General features: G+C 41.9%; 1 protein-coding gene across 1 annotated transcript; it reads left to right on the top strand.

Annotated features, from left to right (window-relative positions):
• The first annotated feature begins 12,210 nt into the window (after positions 1-12,210).
• Positions 12,211-21,382, top strand: LOC111843576 (tetraspanin-3-like). Its single transcript, XM_023811247.2, has 7 exons — positions 12,211-12,411; positions 15,091-15,282; positions 15,546-15,620; positions 16,344-16,445; positions 16,684-16,836; positions 17,738-17,821; positions 20,475-21,382. Exons 1-7 carry the CDS (start codon positions 12,349-12,351, stop codon positions 20,565-20,567), a joined length of 762 nt encoding a protein of 253 aa, XP_023667015.1. The 5' UTR covers positions 12,211-12,348; the 3' UTR covers positions 20,568-21,382.
• The last annotated feature ends 1,039 nt before the right edge of the window (positions 21,383-22,421 follow it).

The following is a 22,421-nucleotide window of genomic DNA, read 5'->3' on the forward strand; positions in this document are numbered from 1 at the left end:
GGTGTTCTGGCCCCTTGGTTTGGTTTTTGCAAAATCAGTCTCACTTTGTTTGATCCATCTTTGATATGGATTTGTTAGATCGGTCCAGAATTTTGGTTCATTCTCTGGTCTTGGCTCCTGTTTGCTGATCATCTGACTTTGCTTAATTCCACGACCTCATCCTTTGTTGTACCTGCTGTGACGCTGCTACATCAGCCATGCATACAAAGAGTCACGTCACCCAAAGCGGAAAGAAAAGGCCACTCTAGGCTTTTCTCCTCGGGGGTGCAAGGTGAGAGAGCCGAATAAATGATTATTACAGAATGCTATGACTAATAAGCCACATTTTCACATATAACATTATAATATAATTCTGTTGAACTTAACATGTTCAAATATCATCTTCTTCTGACCAGTATGGGATGCACCCCCAGTAAAATTTCTTATGGTGAAAAAGATTGACAGGAAGAAAACCCAGGCATGTGCTGTATTGTGCTCAGAACCTTGTTCATAAAGTTCAACTTTGTTGAATTTTGTCCTGCTCAGTGTTTGAATTGTGTCTGCGACCTGGGGGGGGGTCGCCTGTATGGGACAATCTGACATGAGGTTTTGACACTGGGCCTGCTATCTTGTCACTACCAGCTAAATGTAGCAACGATTAGCATCGATATGTAATCTTTTATATATATATACTCGCATGTGTGTCCATCTGCTTTTTAATTTCACTAGATAGATAAGTGTTAATACCAGGTCTTCAGTCTGCCCTGCAGATCAATGGCTCAGAACCTCTTCACCATGCAACTAATCACCATCCGCCCTTGCAGAACAGCAGACACCTACCATCTGCATCGTCCTCATTTCTACCTGCAGCTACTTTCTCTGGAACTCGCTCAATTCCTACCGTCACCCCCGACTGGCAGAACAAGCATTCCGCAGTTATCAGATCTGCTGAGTCACTTCCTCTTTATCAAAGCGAATGCTCACTTTTTCACATTCGCTTCAAACATTAGCACTGCACTGTTTTTGCAGTGTAACACTGGCATCACCTGCCCGCCATTACCCGCCGGGGGGGGGGGGGGGGGGGCGGAGGGCCGGAACGAGGTGTTGCCACTGTGAGTCGCCACCGTCTCACGCCAGCAATCATACTGGTTAACCCAGCTGGCTTTGATCCAAATGATTACCTAACTGGGAGATAAATGCGGTAATCTCCGGAAGGAATGACTGAGGGTAACATGATATGTGTGTTGTATTTTTTTGTATTAGGTTGTTCTAGGAGTTCCTTGTACATGAGAATTTAACCTCCTTTTTCAGTATTTTTTGATAATGCCTTTATTTTGTATAAGTCTTGCAGTCCTGTATTGAAATGAATATACTATACTGAGTGTAATCAATACTGTTATATACTCATGAGCCAGTCCTTTACATTTTCATTATTCTAACCTTGTATGTCTCTCCAGCTTGGTGTTTGCTAAATGAAAATGTAAAATGTAGAATATAATTTCATACTGACTGTGGGTTATGCTGTTGGGAAATCATGTTAATTAAACAGATTTTCATAGGGAATTCATCACTGAGTATTGATCAGTTGTCCATTGCATTAGACAGGAAACCACAGTCATCATAAACAATTCAGAGTTGGTGGAGCAGCACATGTGAAATTACTGAATAAAGAAATCCAGTCCCTGGCCCTATTGAATAATTGTCGACCCTTTCATTATTGCTTTCAGTTTGGTGGGGAGTCACTATTGGGGATGATGTGTGGGTATCATATCACAGGTAATGACAGGTAAGTATTTATGTCTTATTTCCTTTCTATTTATTTTCTTAACATTCATTTTCAGGATGTTCTGTGTTCTTAAATTTGCTTGCCAATTGTTCTTGTTATCTGCACTATTCGTGCTGTTTGTCTGCACTTTATGTACCTTGCTGCTGTGTGCACAGGAATTCCCCCCTTGGATCGACAGCTTATCTTATCTTCATCTTATCTTCATCTTATCTTCATCTTACAGAGGCGGCATCACCTGAGGTGTCTGTGTCTAACAGGTTTCAGGTGCTTCCAGCTTTAGAGCCGGAAGGGACTGGGGAAGCAGGTGGGCCCTTGGGCACTGAGGAGCCCCCTCCCCCCAGAAAGAGGGAGGTTGTGGTAGTGGGGGATTCAATTATTAGGGGAGTAGACAGTTATGTGTGCACGCGTGATAGAGGGTCCCGTACGGTGTCTTGCCTGCCTGGTGCCCAGGTAGGAGACCTTCCAGATCGTGTGGACAAGCTTTTGGCCCCAGCTGGGGTGGATCCAGTTGTCGTGGTGCATGTTGGCACCAACGACATAGGCAAGGGTAGAAGGGCTGTTCTGCAGGATAAATTTATAGAAGTCGCCAATAAGCTTAGAAGCAGAACGTCCATGGTGGTATTTTCCGAAATACTCCCCGTGCCACGCGCAAGTGAGGCTAAGTTAGCTGAGATAAGGAGATTAAATGCGTGGCTAAAAGGATGGTGTAGGAAAGAGGGGTTTAGGTTTATGGGGCACTGGAGGACCTTCTGGAACAGGTGGGACCTGTTCAAGCCGGATGGGTTGCATCTGAACCGGAGGGGAACCAGTGTACTGGGAAGGCGTATTTGTAGAGTAGTTGAGGAATGTTTAAACTAGGGACTGGGGGGGCAGGGAGGTTAGTTAAGTATGTAACTGGGGGGAAACGGAAAGCCCAAAAAAATCATATTATAAGTAGGCACTGTAATAAGCCTACCCTTTGTTGTCTGTATTTAAACGCCAGGAGTATTAGGAATAAAATTCATGATTTAGAGGCTCTTATCTCATTGGACTCTTATGATATTATAGCAATAACTGAAACGTGGTTGAGTGATAAGGATGGACAAGAATATAATATGGATGGTTACACATTGTTCCGTAAAGACCGTATAGGTAAGAAGGGAGGTGGTGTTGCAGTATATGTAAAGGGAATCTTGCAGGCAAGGGAGCTTACTGATATAAGTAAAAGTACGGAAGCTATATGGGTAAAATTAGATGCTACAAACTCAAATAGCCTAATTGTCGGTGTTTGTTACAGAGCACCCAATGTAGCTGCTGAGGAAAGCAGATTGTTATACAGTGATATTAGGATTATGAGCAATAAAAATGATGTGGTAGTTATGGGTGATTTTAATCTACCGGGGATACAGTGGGACATTGTTGCTGGCTCTTCTGAAAATGAACTTGAGATGGTGGAATTAGTACAGGATTGTTTTTTTACTCAGTTTGTTAACACCCCTACCAGGGGAGATGCCATTCTTGATCTTGTTTTGTCTAATAACCAGGACAGGATTGGTAAATTAGATGTTTTAGAACCACTTGACAGTAGCGATCATAACATGGTTAAATTTGAGGTTAAGTTTAGTGCCCGAAGAGCAAAGTCCAAATCAAAAATATATAATGTTAGGAAGGCTAACTTCAATTGTATGAGATTAAAACTAGAAACCGTGAACTGGATGGAGTTAAATAACAAAACTGTTGAAGAGGCATGGGAATTTTTTAAAAGCACATTATTGCAAGTACAAGAGGACTTCATACCTGTTTCTAGCAAGAATAAATCTAGGAAATTGCAACCTAGGTGGTTTAATAGGGACATAAAGTATAAAGTAAGGAGGAAAAGGGCTTTGTTCCAGAGATGGAAAATAACTGATGATGACATAATAAAGCAAGAGTATCTAAATCTACAGGCTGAATTAAAAAATGACATTAGACGAGCTAAAAGGAATGTCGAAAGGAAGATCGCATTGGAGGCTAAGGATGACGTTAAAAGTTTCTTCCAGTATTTTAACTCTAAAAGAGCTCTAAAAGCTGAAATTACTAATCTGCAGGATAGTAAGGGTCTTATAATTGAAAACGACATTGACATAGTAAATGAGTTCAATGATAGTTTTAAGAACATAAGAACATAAGAACTATACAAACGAGAGGAGGCCATTCGGCCCATCGAGCTCGCTTGGGGAGAACTTAACTAATAGCTCAGAGTTGTTAAAATCTTATCTAGCCCTGATTTAAAGGAACCCAAGGATTCAGCTTGCACTACGTTATCAGGAAGACTATTCCATACTCTGACTACACGCTGTGTAAAGAAGTGCTTCCTTAAATCCAGTTTGAAATGTTCTCCCGCTAATTTCCACCTATGGCCACGAGTTCTTGTATTTGAACTAATGCTGAAGTAACTATTCGGTTGAACAGCATCCAAACCTGTTAGGATCTTATAGACCTGGATCATGTCCCCCCTCAGTCTCCTTTGCTTGAGGCTGAACAGATTTAGCTCAAATAACCTTTCCTCGTATGACATTCCTCTAAGACCAGGAATCATTCTTGTGGCCCTACGCTGCACCTTTTCTAAGGCCGCTATGTCCTTTTTAAGATATGGTGACCAAACCTGTACACAATATTCTAGGTGAGGTCTCACCAAGGAATTGTATAATCTTAGCATTACCTCCCTTGACTTAAACTCCACACACCTGGAGATGTACCCCAACATCCTATTGGCCTTTTTTATTGCTTCCCCACACTGGCGAGAATGAGACATGGAAGCATCAACATACACACCAAGGTCTTTCTCATAATCAGCTACCTTTATTTCAGTAGGTCCCATAAAATACCTGTACTTTATATTTCTGCTCCCTACATGGAGTACCTTACATTTGTCTATGTTAAATTTCATCTGCCAGGTGTCAGCCCAGTCACTAATTAAATTAAGATCCCGCTGTAGCTGCTGAGCCGCTAGTTCAGTATCTGCTACACCACCCACCTTGGTGTCATCTGCAAATTTCACCAGTTTACTGTATATATTGGTGTCTATATCATTTATGTAAATTAGGAACAAAAGTGGTCCTAAAATTGAACCCTGCGGTACCCCACTATGAACGCAGGCCCACTGTGACATCGAGCCTCTTATAACTACTCGCTGCTTCCTATCCGTTAACCAGTTATCAATCCAAGTCGCTACAGTTCCTAAAATACCTGTCGCTTTGAGTTTAAGTGAGAGCCTCTTGTGGGGAACAACATCAAAAGCCTTTTGGAAATCTAAATAGATGACATCATAGGCCTTCTTATCATCAACTTCCTGAGTAGCTTCCTCAAAAAACTCCAACAGATTTGTTAAACAGGATCTACCTCTCCTAAATCCATGCTGGCTATCCCTCAAAATGTTATTTGAGTCCAGGTAATCTACCATTTTCTCTTTGATTATAGCCTCCATAACTTTACCAGTTATACAAGTTAGACTGATTGGCCTATAGTTTGACAAATTACTTCTATCCCCTTTTTTGAAAATGGGCGTTATGTTGGCATGCTTCCAATCAGAAGGTACCACACCTTCAGATAAGGATTTTTGAAACAGTAATGTTAAGGGTCGGCAAATAATATCCCTCATCTCTTTTAACACTATAGGTAAGATGCCATCAGGGCCCTGTGATTTATTTATTTTGAGCTTAGCTAGGCTTTGCAAAACATCAGCTTCAGTTATATATATATTAGTTATAGACGATGTTGAATTAGTAATAAGAACTGGTAAGTTACTAGTGTCCTCGACAGTGAATACCCGTGCAAAACTATCATTGAACTCATTTACTATGTCAATGTCGTTTTCAATTATAAGACCCTTACTATCCTGTAGATTAGTAATTTCAGCTTTTAGAGCTCTTTTAGAGTTAAAATACTGGAAGAAACTTTTAACGTCATCCTTAGCCTCCAATGCGATCTTCCTTTCGACATTCCTTTTAGCTCGTCTAATGTCATTTTTTAATTCAGCCTGTAGATTTAGATACTCTTGCTTTATTATGTCATCATCAGTTATTTTCCATCTCTGGAACAAAGCCCTTTTCCTCCTTACTTTATACTTTATGTCCCTATTAAACCACCTAGGTTGCAATTTCCTAGATTTATTTTTGCTAGAAACAGGTATGAAGTCCTCTTGTACTTGCAATAACGTGCTTTTAAAAAATTCCCATGCCTCTTCAACAGTTTTGTTATTTAACTCCATCCAGTTCACGGTTTCTAGTTTTAATCTCATACAATTGAAGTTAGCCTTCCTAACATTATATATTTTTGATTTGGACTTTGCTCTTCGGGCACTAAACTTAACCTCAAATTTAACCATGTTATGATCGCTACTGTCAAGTGGTTCTAAAACATCTAATTTACCAATCCTGTCCTGGTTATTAGACAAAACAAGATCAAGAATGGCATCTCCCCTGGTAGGGGTGTTAACAAACTGAGTAAAAAAACAATCCTGTACTAATTCCACCATCTCAAGTTCATTTTCAGAAGAGCCAGCAACAATGTCCCACTGTATCCCCGGTAGATTAAAATCACCCATAACTACCACATCATTTTTATTGCTCATAATCCTAATATCACTGTATAACAATCTGCTTTCCTCAGCAGCTACATTGGGTGCTCTGTAACAAACACCGACAATTAGGCTATTTGAGTTTGTAGCATCTAATTTTACCCATATAGCTTCCGTACTTTTACTTATATCAGTAAGCTCCCTTGCCTGCAAGATTTCCTTTACATATACTGCAACACCACCTCCCTTCTTACCTATACGGTCTTTACGGAACAATGTGTAACCATCCATATTATATTCTTGTCCATCCTTATCACTCAACCACGTTTCAGTTATTGCTATAATATCATAAGAGTCCAATGAGATAAGAGCCTCTAAATCATGAATTTTATTCCTAATACTCCTGGCGTTTAAATACAGACAACAAAGGGTAGGCTTATTACAGTGCCTACTTATAATATGATTTTTTTGGGCTTTCCGTTTCCCCCCAGTTACATACTTAACTAACCTCCCTGCCCCCCCAGTCCCTAGTTTAAACATTCCTCAACTACTCTACAAATACGCCTTCCCAGTACACTGGTTCCCCTCCGGTTCAGATGCAACCCATCCGGCTTGAACAGGTCCCACCTGTTCCAGAAGGTCCTCCAGTGCCCCATAAACCTAAACCCCTCTTTCCTACACCATCCTTTTAGCCACGCATTTAATCTCCTTATCTCAGCTAACTTAGCCTCACTTGCGCGTGGCACGGGGAGTATTTCGGAAAATACCACCATGGACGTTCTGCTTCTAAGCTTATTGGCGACTTCTATAAATTTATCCTGCAGAACAGCCCTTCTACCCTTGCCTATGTCGTTGGTGCCAACATGCACCACGACAACTGGATCCACCCCAGCTGGGGCCAAAAGCTTGTCCACACGATCTGGAAGGTCTCCTACCTGGGCACCAGGCAGGCAAGACACCGTACGGGACCCTCTATCACGCGTGCACACATAACTGTCTACTCCCCTAATAATTGAATCCCCCACTACCACAACCTCCCTCTTTCTGGGGGGAGGGGGCTCCTCAGTGCCCAAGGGCCCACCTGCTTCCCCAGTCCCTTCCGGCTCTAAAGCTGGAAGCACCTGAAACCTGTTAGACACAGACACCTCAGGTGATGCCGCCTCTGTAACGTGTGTACGCCTTTTCCTGCGTCTACGACCTACGGTCACCCAGCTCTCTCGACCTCTCTGCTCTTCATTCTCCCTCCCCCCCGTTAGTGGCGTACACACCGTCTCCCTAAACGGCGTATCAACTAGCTCATCTAACTCACTGTTGCATTGGATGCGAGCCAGTTGCTCCTCAAGGTCGCGAACCTTGACCATGAGTGAGTCCACTAGCTTACATCGCTCGCAGATGAAGTCCGACTGGACACTAACGTCCAGAAGGGCAAACATCTTGCAAACGCAACACTGAGCTGGCCCCATAATTAACTAACTCACTATGACCCCGTACTCCCAGCCCAGTAAATTTATATAGTGTATTTAACTATAAAGATTAATTTGCGTAACAATAAATGCAGTAACGTGCGGAGTACACTAAAATAAGTTATTACTTGTGTTAAAACGGAACTTAATTATTATTTTATTAAAAATTTTAAACCTGATAAACTTACTACTACTTACCAGAAGAACTTCTGCCTGAACCAAGTATGAACTAAAAACAAGGCGAAATCGAAGTTGCTCTTGGGAGGTCGAAAAACCACAAAAACCCCCTCACAGCAGGCTAGCTACTGCCGGAGCGGGAAAAAAGTGGAAAATGTCCTCCCGGCCCCGACTGGCGACCGAGCAAAGCTCAGGAGCAACTGTCCTTTTCCGACGCTTGGTAGCGATACCGACGTTAGATGTTATTAGTTATAATCGCCCCGCGGGTGTGTGTTACGGAGTTTAAACGCGGACAGAAAAACGCCGCGCACGCGACACCCGCAGCTCTCTGTCGGTAATAATCGCGCTGTTGATTAACAGACAGGACAGACAAGCACTCACGCTGACCGAAATAAGAACAATAAATAGAAATAAACAGCCACCCACGTAAACAGGTAAAGCACACAAACACTCAAAACACTCCAAAAAAACAATCCCAAACAATCGCTGCAGCTCAACACCACTCTCTCGCAGCAATCCCAGCAATCCTCGCAGCAATCCCAGCAACGGTATTGCACGGGTATTCACTGTCGAGGACACTAGTAACTTACCAGTTCTTATTACTAATTCAACATCGTCTATAACTAATATATATATAACTGAAGCTGATGTTTTGCAAAGCCTAGCTAAGCTCAAAATAAATAAATCACAGGGCCCTGATGGCATCTTACCTATAGTGTTAAAAGAGATGAGGGATATTATTTGCCGACCCTTAACATTACTGTTTCAAAAATCCTTATCTGAAGGTGTGGTACCTTCTGATTGGAAGCATGCCAACATAACGCCCATTTTCAAAAAAGGGGATAGAAGTAATTTGTCAAACTATAGGCCAATCAGTCTAACTTGTATAACTGGTAAAGTTATGGAGGCTATAATCAAAGAGAAAATGGTAGATTACCTGGACTCAAATAACATTTTGAGGGATAGCTAGCATGGATTTAGGAGAGGTAGATCCTGTTTAACAAATCTGTTGGAGTTTTTTGAGGAAGCTACTCAGGAAGTTGATGATAAGAAGGCCTATGATGTCATCTATTTAGATTTCCAAAAGGCTTTTGATGTTGTTCCCCACAAGAGGCTCTCACTTAAACTCAAAGCGACAGGTATTTTAGGAACTGTAGCGACTTGGATTGATAACTGGTTAACGGATAGGAAGCAGCGAGTAGTTATAAGAGGCTCGATGTCACAGTGGGCCTGCGTTCATAGTGGGGTACCGCAGGGTTCAATTTTAGGACCACTTTTGTTCCTAATTTACATAAATGATATAGACACCAATATATACAGTAAACTGGTGAAATTTGCAGATGACACCAAGGTGGGTGGTGTAGCAGATACTGAACTAGCGGCTCAGCAGCTACAGCGGGATCTTAATTTAATTAGTGACTGGGCTGACACCTGGCAGATGAAATTTAACATAGACAAATGTAAGGTACTCCATGTAGGGAGCAGAAATATAAAGTACAGGTATTTTATGGGACCTACTGAAATAAAGGTAGCTGATTATGAGAAAGACCTTGGTGTGTATGTTGATGCTTCCATGTCTCATTCTCGCCAGTGTGGGGAAGCAATAAAAAAGGCCAATAGGATGTTGGGGTACATCTCCAGGTGTGTGGAGTTTAAGTCAAGGGAGGTAATGCTAAGATTATACAATTCCTTGGTGAGACCTCACCTAGAATATTGTGTACAGGTTTGGTCACCATATCTTAAAAAGGACATAGCGGCCTTAGAAAAGGTGCAGCGTAGGGCCACAAGAATGATTCCTGGTCTTAGAGGAATGTCATACGAGGAAAGGTTATTTGAGCTAAATCTGTTCAGCCTCAAGCAAAGGAGACTGAGGGGGGACATGATCCAGGTCTATAAGATTCTAACAGGTTTGGATGCTGTTCAACCGAATAGTTACTTCAGCATTAGTTCAAATACAAGAACTCGTGGCCATAGGTGGAAATTAGCGGGAGAACATTTCAAACTGGATTTAAGGAAGCACTTCTTTACACAGCGTGTAGTCAGAGTATGGAATAGTCTTCCTGATAACGTAGTGCAAGCTGAATCCTTGGGTTCCTTTAAATCAGAGCTAGATAAGATTTTAACAACTCTGAGCTATTAGTTAAGTTCTCCCCAAGCGAGCTCGATGGGCCGAATGGCCTCCTCTCGTTTGTATAGTTCTTATGTTCTTATGTTCTTATCTTATCTTCCCGTAGATGCCAATGGCTTTGTGAACCTTTCAGAAACCGTCAGACCTGCTTTGACTTCAGGAAATCGATTGCTGTTTGACTGATGGAAAAGCAGCAGTGAAGCAGGTTTGCATCAACCCTACAAAGGACTTACTGTTCATTTGGCAGGTTTGTTTATGCAAGCAGTGCTCTCCAGAGTCAAGTTTGAATGTAATGTTTATCATTCAATTGTTTATTTATATTTTTACAGAGAGACCTTCAGTTTTATTGCTTGGAATTGCTACATAATTGAAGAGAGTGAGATACGAAAATGAACAGGTTATAAATATTTCAGAGTTGTGTTGATCGGGTTACAGCTGATATCCCTGTTGCAGTGCTGTACTGAAACACAATTCGATACTGAGGTAATCAGTCATAGTTTATGGGAACACTTAATGTTTCTTGGTCATTTATAAGCTGTATTCGTCTTTTTATGTCTAGCAAAGAAATAAAAAAGAGCAATAATTAAATAACCTTGCATCACAGGCCAGGATAGGTGACTAAAATATGGATATAACATAAATGAATTAATAAATACAAATGCAAATGATGCCTTGCAATGGGTTGGTGCCCTGTTCTGAGTTTTCCCTGTCTTGTGCCTGTAGTTTCTGGATAGGTTCTTGACTCCTGTGAGCCTACATGGGACAAACAAGTATAGAAAATGGATGGAAACATGGATGGATGGCAATACAAATATCTGTTGCATTCTAAGGTTATACTGAAAAGTTTGCAAACATAATGGTGTCTGATTCGTACGTGCAATTTTTTATTTGAAAACACCTGGTGGTAAAATTAACTCGAGTCACATAGCAGCAACATGAGTTTCTGTGTCAGGTGCCTTTGGAATACAAAACCCAGAATCTATTATGTACCAGACAGGTAAATAAATCATGAACAAATCAGGATCAAATGTTTGAATAAAACCTTCTAGAAAATCAAGTTTAAATGCAATTTTATAAAATGCAAATCAAAGCTAAAGTGACTCGTTCACTTGTACACATATGCAAATAGTCAATCCCATAACACATGAAGTATGATGGTTAATAAAACAATAAATCAACGATATTTAATTAGTGTTTATGGTGAAGGGGGCACACAACAGCCATACTTCCATCATTTTTTACCGCTAGAGGTCAGCATTTTGTACACGTTGTAAAACTGTTCAGTTAGCACATAAAAACAGAACACCAAATGATAAAATATTTAACAAGAAATGCAATGAAAGAAAGCCATTCAGACAAAATATGCATGTTTTCCTTTCACAATCAATATATACTCGTACATTTAATAGTTTTTCTTGTTCAGTATTATCACTGACAGCTTTGTATATAACACAATGCAAACCTGTCATGGGAGGACCGAAAATGCATGGGGGTATATAAACAAAATGAGAATAAGTAAGTGATGAAGTTTTAAGTTTGTGATAGACTTGCATGTTCCAGGGTGTGAGCAGTATTAACATCATTTTCATCATGCCGTGATTTAGTCAATGGTCCAAGGTGATCGTCTGAAGCGAAGAGCCAATATTATACGATAAGCCCAACACTGGAATTCTTTAGATGTAAGATTGTGTGATTTTTTTGTACCCAGTCTGGTTCCCAAAAGGTGAAAGAAGTTGGAGAGGATATAGGTGATCAGAGAAGAATGTTTACCATCCAGGACATCATGATGTCACTACAAATGCATCTTACTCTTATTTATAATTCATTGTTAAACTTGGCGTTCTGTGAAAAGGTCAATAGGCCTACCATGTTTTCGTAACACAAAACTATTCTCACCTTAATAACAAACATGAACACAAAAGAACATGATAGATGCTAAATTTCTATGCGTTCCCCACAGTTATATCCCATAGTTTTAAGCACACTCTGAAACACATATGTTGTAAGATAAATATAAATGTAAGAATACAGTTAATTTCATCGTGAGAGTTCTTTTATTAAGCCACACGTTTTAATAAAGCACATGTCCGCTGTGCTGCAGAAGCGATGAGCTCATCGAGTCACGTGACCGTGTCCGACAGACTTGTGCGCTGGTGGCGATTTCATGAGACACTGGGAGACACCGGGGCAGTACAACAAGGCAGACCGACAGCCATTTTAACATTATAACCGGCAAGCAGCATTCACCACACGAATAAGAAATTATATAAAAGGAAATATGGGCCAGTGCGGTATTACGTCTTCGAAGACAGTTCTGGTTTTCCTTAACCTAATATTCTGGGTAAGCAAACCTTTTGCTATTATTTCTGTATGCGAAATGGTCAGGAAGGCTGTAATATACGCAGCAGATTTTGTGACTTAACTGGGAGAAGCAATGTGCGTCGCCAGACTGCGATCCAGCTTGGATTGGAGGGGGGCCGATGGCAGCGCTGGGACAGTCGGCTCCGGAGAGGAAACTGCGTCTATTGTGCATTGTTATACTTAAGAGTATATAATTCTACCTAAATGTGGTGCCATAAAATGGGGGGGGGGGGGATGTGGAATCCAGTGCAGAAAATGACATTCTATATAATAACACAAGACGCAATACAATATTATATAATGCTGCATTATGTAATATTATATATTGTGACGAAGTTGCGTTCCTCTTGGTTTGCAGCGGTGGTTGAAAGTGGAGATGCGGCTGTTTCTATGGAAGGTTACAGCTTCAGCTGCGCAGGAATGAAACTCCGTGGCGTCTCAGCCACGGTCATTAATATGAGCACCGCGATCGTTCTTTTCTTTAAATCCTTCCCTGCTTCGCGAATCGTTTTCTGGGGCTTTGTGTTACCCGGTGAATTAGCGTCCTTACGGTGCGTGTGGTGCATTATTATCTATATCGCACATAGCTACAGCAATAATAAAAGCAGGAAAAAATGTCGGTGTGTCTGTCTATGCCACCTATTTACAGATATAAAATAGCATAGGTCATTGCTTTGTTTCGGTGTGATAATGTTGTTCCTCAGTATCCGGTTCTTTCAGATGTGCCGAGGTATGTGCATACAATGCATAATTTTAGCCATGTACTGTGTGCCAGACGTGGCTAACGGTGCATTCTCGAGTTCACCAGAGACGCCTAAAATGCCGAGTGCAACATATTCATTTCGTCAAAAATAGCTTATAATTTGATCTGGAGAATGTAAGAAATATGACTGAACAATGGATTGGCAGGGCACCAGTAATTGCAAGGTATTATTTCACAGAGAAAGGAGATAAGTAGGTTTTGCAAACATTGCATGATGAATTGGAAACCCTTTGGCCTGAAGACCTGATGTAGCCTCTTTTGGTCCCTTGGGGGGTGGGGAGGGATGATGGGAACAGAGAAACCCGGGTAGGCGTGGCACGTGCCCTGATGCACCCCTTGTTAGCCTGCTGGATCCAGGCAGGATACTGGAAGGGCTGGCTGTCCGGGTCTGGCTGTGCACAATACCTACAGCTTAGAGGGGTCGCTTAGGTATCGTTAAAACCGTTAGCTTCCACCTTTAGCTAACATTAAAACACCCGATCTACCCCCCCCCCCCCCTCACCCCAACCATTGGCATGATAGCAATAATTCTCTGTCACTAGGCAGTTTTCAGTAATAATTGGCATATAACATAGTTTAGTCATACCAGGATCTGAGCTGCAGAGTTCAGCTGATATTAGAAATATCTGCCATGACAGAAGACATCAAATAGAGAATGAGTATAATTTTTGGAAAGTATATATTGTTTGTTCAGAAATAACTTTTCAGTTTTTCTCCCCGTTTTGGTATTTCTGTAAGCGGCGTGTAAGAGCCATGGCTTGTCGACCCATCGACACTTCATGATCAGCAGATTTCAGACGGGACAGCAGCTGTCCCTGATAAGTATTTATGAGCTGGGATTATCAAGACACACATCTCCGCAGTGCTGAGGGGCTGTTTGTAACTGTGCGCATCGTCAAATCTGTCTGTCGCCGCGAGCGACAGTGAAAAGACGCCTGTGTTCTTCAGACACACGGCCTCTGTCACGGAAGTTGATGTAAAAGTGAAATATATAAATAAAAATGTCGCTTTCAACACTGATTTAAAAAATGAATCTAAAAATAGCTGGATCTGACAGATTCTCTCTTCAGTGAATTCATCTTGTGGTTAAAGTTTATTTAATTTCTCTATTTTTTTTAGTATTTGGTAACACCCGGATGACTATAAGACATCAATAGAATGCAGAACTTCCTTATAAGACCTTCATTTAATTGAGAAAACATCAGTAATTTTTATGTATGTATTCTTCTGCTTGAGTGGATGAGGTTTGACCTCTATATTGGTGAAGCATTTTGTGTTTTTGCCAGAACGGACAGGTCGTTACTCAAACCGCCACACAAGGTATCGCCAACCACTCACAACCATTCACCGGGTGACAAGAGGAAGTCTTGTATTTTTCTTTGCAATTTTCATTTCACGATGACAGACTCCTTGTAGGAAAGGCGTGTGATTCTCTGTATCACTTTCTGCCAAGTTGATAGCTTCTTTTACACACGGTATTCACTTTGTGTCTCTTATTATTCTCTATCTACAGCTTTCATGTAACATTTTCTGTTCTTCACCTTTCTTGGCATATACATCACATTTCCCACCGCCTCGGAATTACAGCACCCATTATTCTTTATTTACTGCATTGTCAGTACTGTGCTAAATGCATTAACTGACAAACATCAACACATCACTAAGCGGATAGGAAACCATCTGTGACTGTGACGTCTTCTACAGACAATGGCCTTCTGTCCTGAAGTGTCCAAAAACAGGTCAAGTTGGCTATTGTTTTCATTCCTGTTGTCTGCTAGGCAGTGTTAGTTCACACTAAGACATGACGACTCCATGACCTTTGACTCTCCAACTTCAGCAGCACTAAACAGGTGGACCCAGCCCCTGATTATCTTTCTCCTCCCTGTGTTTGTACAGGCGGCAGCTGGCATTCTGTGCTACGTCGGCGCCTACGTCTTCATCACATATGATGACTACGAGCATTTCTTCGAGGACGTGTACACACTCATCCCCGCCGTCATCATCATCGCCGTTGGGACCCTCCTCTTCATCATCGGGCTGATCGGCTGCTGCGCCACGATACGAGAGAGCCGCTGTGGCCTGGCAACAGTAAGGGGACGCCGGGGAATGTGGGCCTGTTTCCGCTTATGCACAGTCACATGGCCAGGCCCCCTGCTGGCCACTCAGGGAACAACTTATTAGCCTACAACTCCCGTAGACTAAACAGAACTTTGGGTCAAAGTTTGAGGGTCTAGTCAAGGCATTAATCATAAATAACCACACCCTGTGTATTTAGTTTTCACAAATGTCATTTGCAGGATTCTTTGTGACAGGAATCCCTGAATTTATTAATCTCTTTTTACCCCCAACAGTTTGTGATAATCCTGTTGCTGGTGTTTGCTACTGAAGTCGTGGTGGTGGTTCTAGGTTATGTTTACAGAGCAAAGGTGAGTCTTACCTTGTCTGGCAAATATTGAAGTTGGCTGGGCTTCTGTTAAGGCAGATTGAAAAATTCTTAGGAAATTGGTTTAGCTCATCGTAGTTGATTTAGAAGGAAGTAAATGTTAAGTGATACGTCGGTGCTGGTGATTAAGTGACTGCAGTGTGCCCTCTGAGCCACGCCAGTGTATGTGTTGGCACTGTCTCAAACATCCTGTTCGCACACCCCTCTGGACATTTACAGTGGGCCACTTCTAGAATTTAATGCCATTCCAGTAGACAATGTAAAACTTCAAGCATTGACTACTACATTATTGTAGCACCTGTGTGTCTCATATCCAAGGTGATAGAACTCCATGGTGTTCCTGCGTCCAGGTTTACAGTCACGCCTCAATCTGCGAGGCACAGCAGGCTCCAAACTATTTTCACATTACATTATAGTGCGTAGTCTTTTCCAATGAGCCTTCGTTTACTAAAATTATAGCCTGGTTCTTAAAGACTAAGAACATATTTTGGCTTTACATGTAATCCATGTTGCTCTGAATTAGATGAAATGTTTGGAATTTGAAATGTAACTCAACAGGTTTCTAACGACCCAAGTCAAGTTGCACCAGTTCAGCAGTGACCCACATTCTTGTTTAGTCACTGTGTTAGTCACCCGTCTGCTGAATATTGAGAACATTGTGTGAGTCCTGTTAATGGTATCTCATTAAACAAGCTGTTTTATTCAGGTTGAAGATGAGGTCGATTCCTCCATCCAGAAGGTGTACGAGGAGTACAACGGGACAAACTCAGATGCCCCCAGCCGTGCCATCGACTACGTGCAGAGACAGGTAATAAAGGTTTACCAAACATTTGAAGCTGATTTTGATGGAAAAAAAACATTTAATGTTGTAGAAGTGTGGCTTAGCGTAAAGCCTTCAGGTTCTATTTTCTTATGGAGAGAGTAAGCTAACTAGTTAATGACTTGTAATTTATGTCCGTTGAATGTACGCTAAGTAAGGTTTAGTGCTACATCTTGGGATGGTTACCATCTTCAGCTCCACGTTTCTCTGTCTCTCTCACACTCAGCTTCACTGCTGCGGCATTCACAACTACTCAGACTGGAGGAACACGCGCTGGTTCAAGGAGGTCAGGAACAACAGCGTCCCCATCAGCTGCTGCAGGCCTGGCATCGTAAACTGCACCGGATCCCTCACCCGCCCGGGAGACCTCTACCCGGAGGTGAGGCGTGAGGGAGATCTGTCCCAGCCTGGGGCAGCAGCGTTTGTGGGCAGGAGGGCAGCTGGGCGGTTTGCAGTGATAGCAGTGGGAATAAACTGGAAGATTGATGCAGGAGGATAACTGGCCCACTATTTTTCGGTTTGATCACAGAGAGGCTGCGGTATCAGCTAAAACCCTCCATGCCCCAGCAACGGCTACAAACTGTCTGTGAATAAATTGGTCACATAGTACATTGATTTTGTGTTGACGGCAATGACTGAGGGAGACACACTAATAATAAACTTTCACTCGTTTGTAGCCCATTGTGACAAGATGATAAAGGGAGGTTGATCTTCCCGCTGTAATCAAGGCAAAGGGCCGTCATGGGAATTAAACTGTGAAGTTTCCTGGCATTCCTTATTCTCTGACAGCTTAGCGGCAATTTTGCTATTGATCCTACTTACGAGAGCCATGATCCTCTTCTCAGTTGTATTGAGGGATTATTATTTTTATTTATTGTTCATTTTAGTTTGATTTTTCTATCACATCTTCTAGATTAAATGTACATGAAAGCATAATTAAGAATGGTTCATAAATATTATGGTCAAGGCGATTGGAATGACTCATAATGGAATGGAGGATGCATTTTTCTTCTTAACTACATTGTTTCCAGTTATCATCATTTTTGGCTTAATCAGGGTTGAGTCATTTAGGTTAAGGACCTCCCTTCTCACAGAATGCCTCCCAGTCTTTAACCTTTACACCACAAAACATTCTTAAATTACACATTTGTAATGGGTACACTGGTGGATCGCTCCTTTAGGACTGTATTGTAAAAATACCAGTAAGTTCTTTGTAATGGTTTTTATGGCATTGTGTGACACTTGTTGTTTCTTGCAATGCACTTGTTGTGTTTCTCCAGGGCTGTGAAGCACTTGTTGTGAAGAAATTGAAGGAGATCATGATGTACGTCATCTGGGCGGCCCTGACATTTGCGTCAATACAGGTAAAAAAACAAAAGGGATTTTCAACAAATTCCACATCAATAATCTGTGGGGCTCTACTAAGCTTTTTGATTCAATAACCAACCACTACAATACCATGCATTGTACATAAATTCAAAACGATGAACACTAGACATAGTAGTTGAACCATGAAATAACATACAAGGACTTGAAATAAGAATAAGCACAAGCTGTCGTTTCGAGTAAGATACACATGCAGACAAACCTGTGTTGCTTCATTTGTATAACTTAATTGGGATGACAGTATTAATAAGTTTGGTTATTTGTGTTAGCTTAATCTCTATTGGTGGTGTCTTAATGAGTTTTTATTGCAAATTAATTGCTCTTGTTGGATATCAGCATGTTATGCCAACAAGAGGATGATTGACTGGAGTATGTATTGGTATGAAATAAAACAATGACATATGGATATATGTCCCTAGTGAGCCATCCATGAGAGTAACTAGAAATGCACAATAGATTTGGTTAATATATCAGTTTCCGCCAATGTTACTTAAACGTTAAGACATCGACATCGGTCAGATGTGTCTTGGTGACGTTGCCACCCAATATTTAGACTTTAGTCCATATTCAAAATTGGCAGCACCAGACATAATTACTAAAATAATGGTGATGTTTGCAATGGACGATTAGCCATTTTTTGTTATGGAGGACGAGGGATTTTGTTGGTTCATTTAGCACTTATAACCTTCGCTATCATCTACCAAGTTGGCACCACTACACCGATGTCTGATTGCTTGTGTTATATGATGTGGAAGCTCCACACATTTTCGATACGTTAAGAAGGAATGTTACAAACATCAGTTTCACTACATATTTGTATGTAGCCAGTTATTGGTATCAGTTTCGGTAATATTAGACCAAAAATACATAGGTTATTGGTTTGGACCTAAGTTTCCACATTGGTGCACTATTAAGAAATGTGGATTAATGAGCACTACTACAGCATTGTACACTAGTGTAAGATGAGGGTATACAGGAGGAGAAGAGCTGCAGTACTGAGTGGGAGTATTGTTGCATTAATGCAGGATATACAGGAGGAGAATATCTGCAGTACTGAGTGGGAGTACTGTGACTATAAAGTAGGGTATACAAGAGGAGAAGAGCTGCAGTACTGAGTGGGAGTACTGTGGGAGTAAGGTGGGGTATACAGGAGGAGAAAAGCTGCAGTACTGAGTGGGAGTACTATGACAGTAAGGTGGGGTATACAGGCGGAGAGCAGCTGCAGTACTGAGTGGGAGTACTGTTCCAGTAAGGTGGGGTATACAGGAGGAGAAGAGCTGCAGTAATGCAGTACTGACTATGAGTACTGATCCAGTAAGGTGGGGTTTAGAGCAGGGGTAGAGCTGCAGTAATGCAGTACTGAGTAGATGTACTGTTCCAGTAAGGCGGGGTATATAGCTTGCCTACTCCCGCACTGACTTGGTTGTGTAAGGACTTAATGTGCAGTATAAACCCTAAAGGGGCCTAACAGAAAGTGCACCCAGGACCAGAAGAGCATTCCGACTCAGACTCCGCTCATGATAACTCAGACCTTGAAATGAGAACAAGCAACTGCTTTTAAGTAACCTAGAAAGGACCGTGTGTCCCCCTGTGTCTGAGCGAGCGGCTTTGTATAAGCAGACTGCTAAATGTGCAGTAAATTTCCCACCACATATTTTATTTATACATCAGAAGCAGGCTACCCATCTGTTATTTCCTGTTAACAAGTCTGCTGACAGTCCTGCTGTCAGGCATTTCTGCTTTTTCTCCTTTACAAACCTTTTGTTTTCGTCAGTTTTGCTTCATTAATTTTTTTTTCATTAAATCTTCATTATAACCTGGGCTAAACTAGCTGAGAGGGAAATTTAGAAGATGGTAGGCAGAGCAATGGAAGATTAACACATGGTCACATTATCCCTCTTCCAAGTGAAATTTTATCCGCCGGTGCTGTTCCTGCCACCCCCTTTGCATGATCTGGGGCGGGGGGGGGGGGTGCTCCAGTGACTAAGCAGGCAGAAACTTTTACTCTGTTCAGTGTGGACAAAATTTGTATGTGTAGATTTTTTTTTCTGTTCAGAGATTTTATCTGGGGAATCACTTGGGCTGCTATGGTTTGTGTGCTGGGGATGCTGGGAATTGCAGTCAGCAGTAAGAAAAGTAACTCTGCTATTTGTCTGGCCTTCTGTTTAGGGGAATTTCTACTGCCAGGCTAATTCCCCAGAGGTCTGTCTGCCCTGGGCAGACCCAGAGTGATAACTGAGGCTCAGAGTTCGGATTACACTGTTAGTCATTTCACAGTGCAGGAGATCAAATCTGTATAGAGGAACCTTTTCATGCTCTGTTTGCTGGCCCATAGCATGTAAGAGCCCATATACATGGCTTGGGCTATAGGGTGTGCCTTTCATTTGTAGGGCTTCTCTTTATGTTAGCCCTCAGGCTAGGCCTAAAGCTGCCCCTTTTTTCTCTTATCAATGGGGAAGCTTGGCGTTACTCAGCAGCTGCCCGTGTCACGTTCCAGGGTTCATGTATCCCATTTCCCAGCCCGGCCCCTATTCTGACCACACTTTCTGCCTGCACCCCCCACCTCAACCCATCCATGTGAGAATGCCTCCCTCCTAAGCTGACGGTTCTGCCCGCCTGTCTTGCTTTTAGATGCTGGGCATGCTGTGTGCCTGCGTGGTTCTGTGCCGGAGGGGTCGCGACCCTGCCTACGAGCTGCTGGTGAGCGGCAGCACATACGCCTGAAGAGGAGCGAAGTCTGAAGCCAGCCCCCCCCACCCCCTCCCTCCCCAACAGTCCCTCTCTGCTCACTCTGCACACCGGGCGCGGGCGGGGATCCTATTTATTTACACACATCATAAACTGCTCTTTTAACCTAAAGTATTTCAAAACCGCTGTAAAATAGTGATGGCCAGTGTCTGAAATGGCATTAAAACATTTGTATTTTTTGGCTGTTGGGGAACCCATACTTTTGTATAGGACGTTTGGTGGCTCCTGTTGGCAACTGGAATCTACTGTATGAAGTGATATTTGGAATGTCTTATTTCCTCGCGTGGCAGTTTGCACTATGTCTAGGGTTCGGGGGATATTTTATAAATATGAAATGACGTACACACTATAAATATTTTCAAGATGGCCTTCTGCTTTATGAGTCCTGGCTGTGGCAGGAGTCCTGTTAGTGTAACTCGCAGAGGGACCCTGTGTCAAGACGGTCCAGTCAAACACTGCTAAATTGTCCCTGATGTTTTTCTTGTTCTTGGGGATCCAGCACTCCACTTACGTAGTTTGAAAACGGACTGTATTTTCGAATTGACCAATTTGCACTGCGTAGTACGTTGTGAAAAATCACACCATTTCATAAATTTTTTTCTTCCGTTCTGTGTTCCTTTGTGACGTCAAGTGGACTGGTAGGAATTAGATTTGATTTGAAGATGTAACTACATAGAGTAACACGCCCCGATGTAAAAACTGAAGTCAATGTAAATAGATTAGGGAGAGAAACTTTCATGAAATTAATCTGTAAATTCCAAATAAAAAACAAACCTTTTTGTCCCACAGAATGATACTTGTAATACTTGTATGTCACAATATGAAAATGGTTTAAGGTTTGGGATTGTTGAAAATGACCCAGTTTTTCTTAATTTTTATGGAAATTTATTAGGATATTAAATTATTAGTGTTTTATGCCTTTAATGACAGCTGTTTCTGACTTGGCACATCAATTGCAAAAAATGATTATTCCAGTCCCGATTTAAGCAGCTTTCTACTGAAGTTCTTTTATTCACCTAAACAAGGCCTAGATGGTAGATTTTGTTGTTGTCATTGCCAATTTAAAAAAATATTATAGAGTGACTGGAAAGGACCTATAATTTTGTTGGATTTTACTCAAGTTCCCCTTATCTTGCTTGATTACTCTTGTCAGTGAAACGGGCAGGTGGTGAGTCACCATGGACAGGGTCCCCTGCCACCGCCACCCCCCCCCCCCCCCCCCCACAGAGAATGGCAGGTCACAAAGGCTCATTGTTATGGAGGGAGGGGAGAAGTCAGAATGTGCACATTTGTATTGTGCAGGAAAGGGCAAAGTTCACCTCTTTTCCCATGGAAGAGAGCTTGGTTTCTCTGATTTACTCATGGTATGTGAGTGTATGCAAATGTCTACCTCACAAAAGTGCTTTTAGTTACAAGCAACATGCAGACGTCCCAAACACATTTCACATTGTAAGGCTTATAACCAAAATCAGCTTTTTGCTACTTCTTGGAGCCATAGGTCACTCTAATCTCTCTGATTCATTTCTGTATCTCTGTAACTGGTGTGTGGAGTGTGTTTTATTGCACCATGCAATGTCCTTCTACTTTCAGCTTGGTGATCGTCACACAGAACATGATCATCACCAGAGAAAACTGTGTTGAAGCCTCACAATATATGATGTAACATTAGTGCCCTGAATGGTAGACGGCCGCACTGCAGATGGCTGCGTAACTTTCATTCCTGTTATCTCCATGACTCATTTTAGCAGCTGAGTTCATCCAATCTGTCTGCTTTATCAGAGCTCCTGAAACCTTTGAGCTCCTTGGACTGAAGGAACTGATGTAGAGAGC

This window comes from Paramormyrops kingsleyae, chromosome 13 (genome assembly GCF_048594095.1).
Source record: "Paramormyrops kingsleyae isolate MSU_618 chromosome 13, PKINGS_0.4, whole genome shotgun sequence".
NCBI lineage: Eukaryota > Metazoa > Chordata > Actinopteri > Osteoglossiformes > Mormyridae > Paramormyrops > Paramormyrops kingsleyae.

Bases quoted from the DNA above. Each gene is read 5' to 3' on its own strand.
- LOC111843576 (XM_023811247.2), top strand. From the start codon at position 12,349: ATGGGCCAGTGCGGTATTACGTCTTCGAAGACAGTTCTGGTTTTCCTT. The intron at 12,412-15,090 runs GTAAGCAAACCT...GTGTTTGTACAG, and splicing joins TCCTTAACCTAATATTCTGG to GCGGCAGCTGGCATTCTGTG. The intron at 16,446-16,683 runs GTAATAAAGGTT...TCTCACACTCAG, and splicing joins TCGACTACGTGCAGAGACAG to CTTCACTGCTGCGGCATTCA.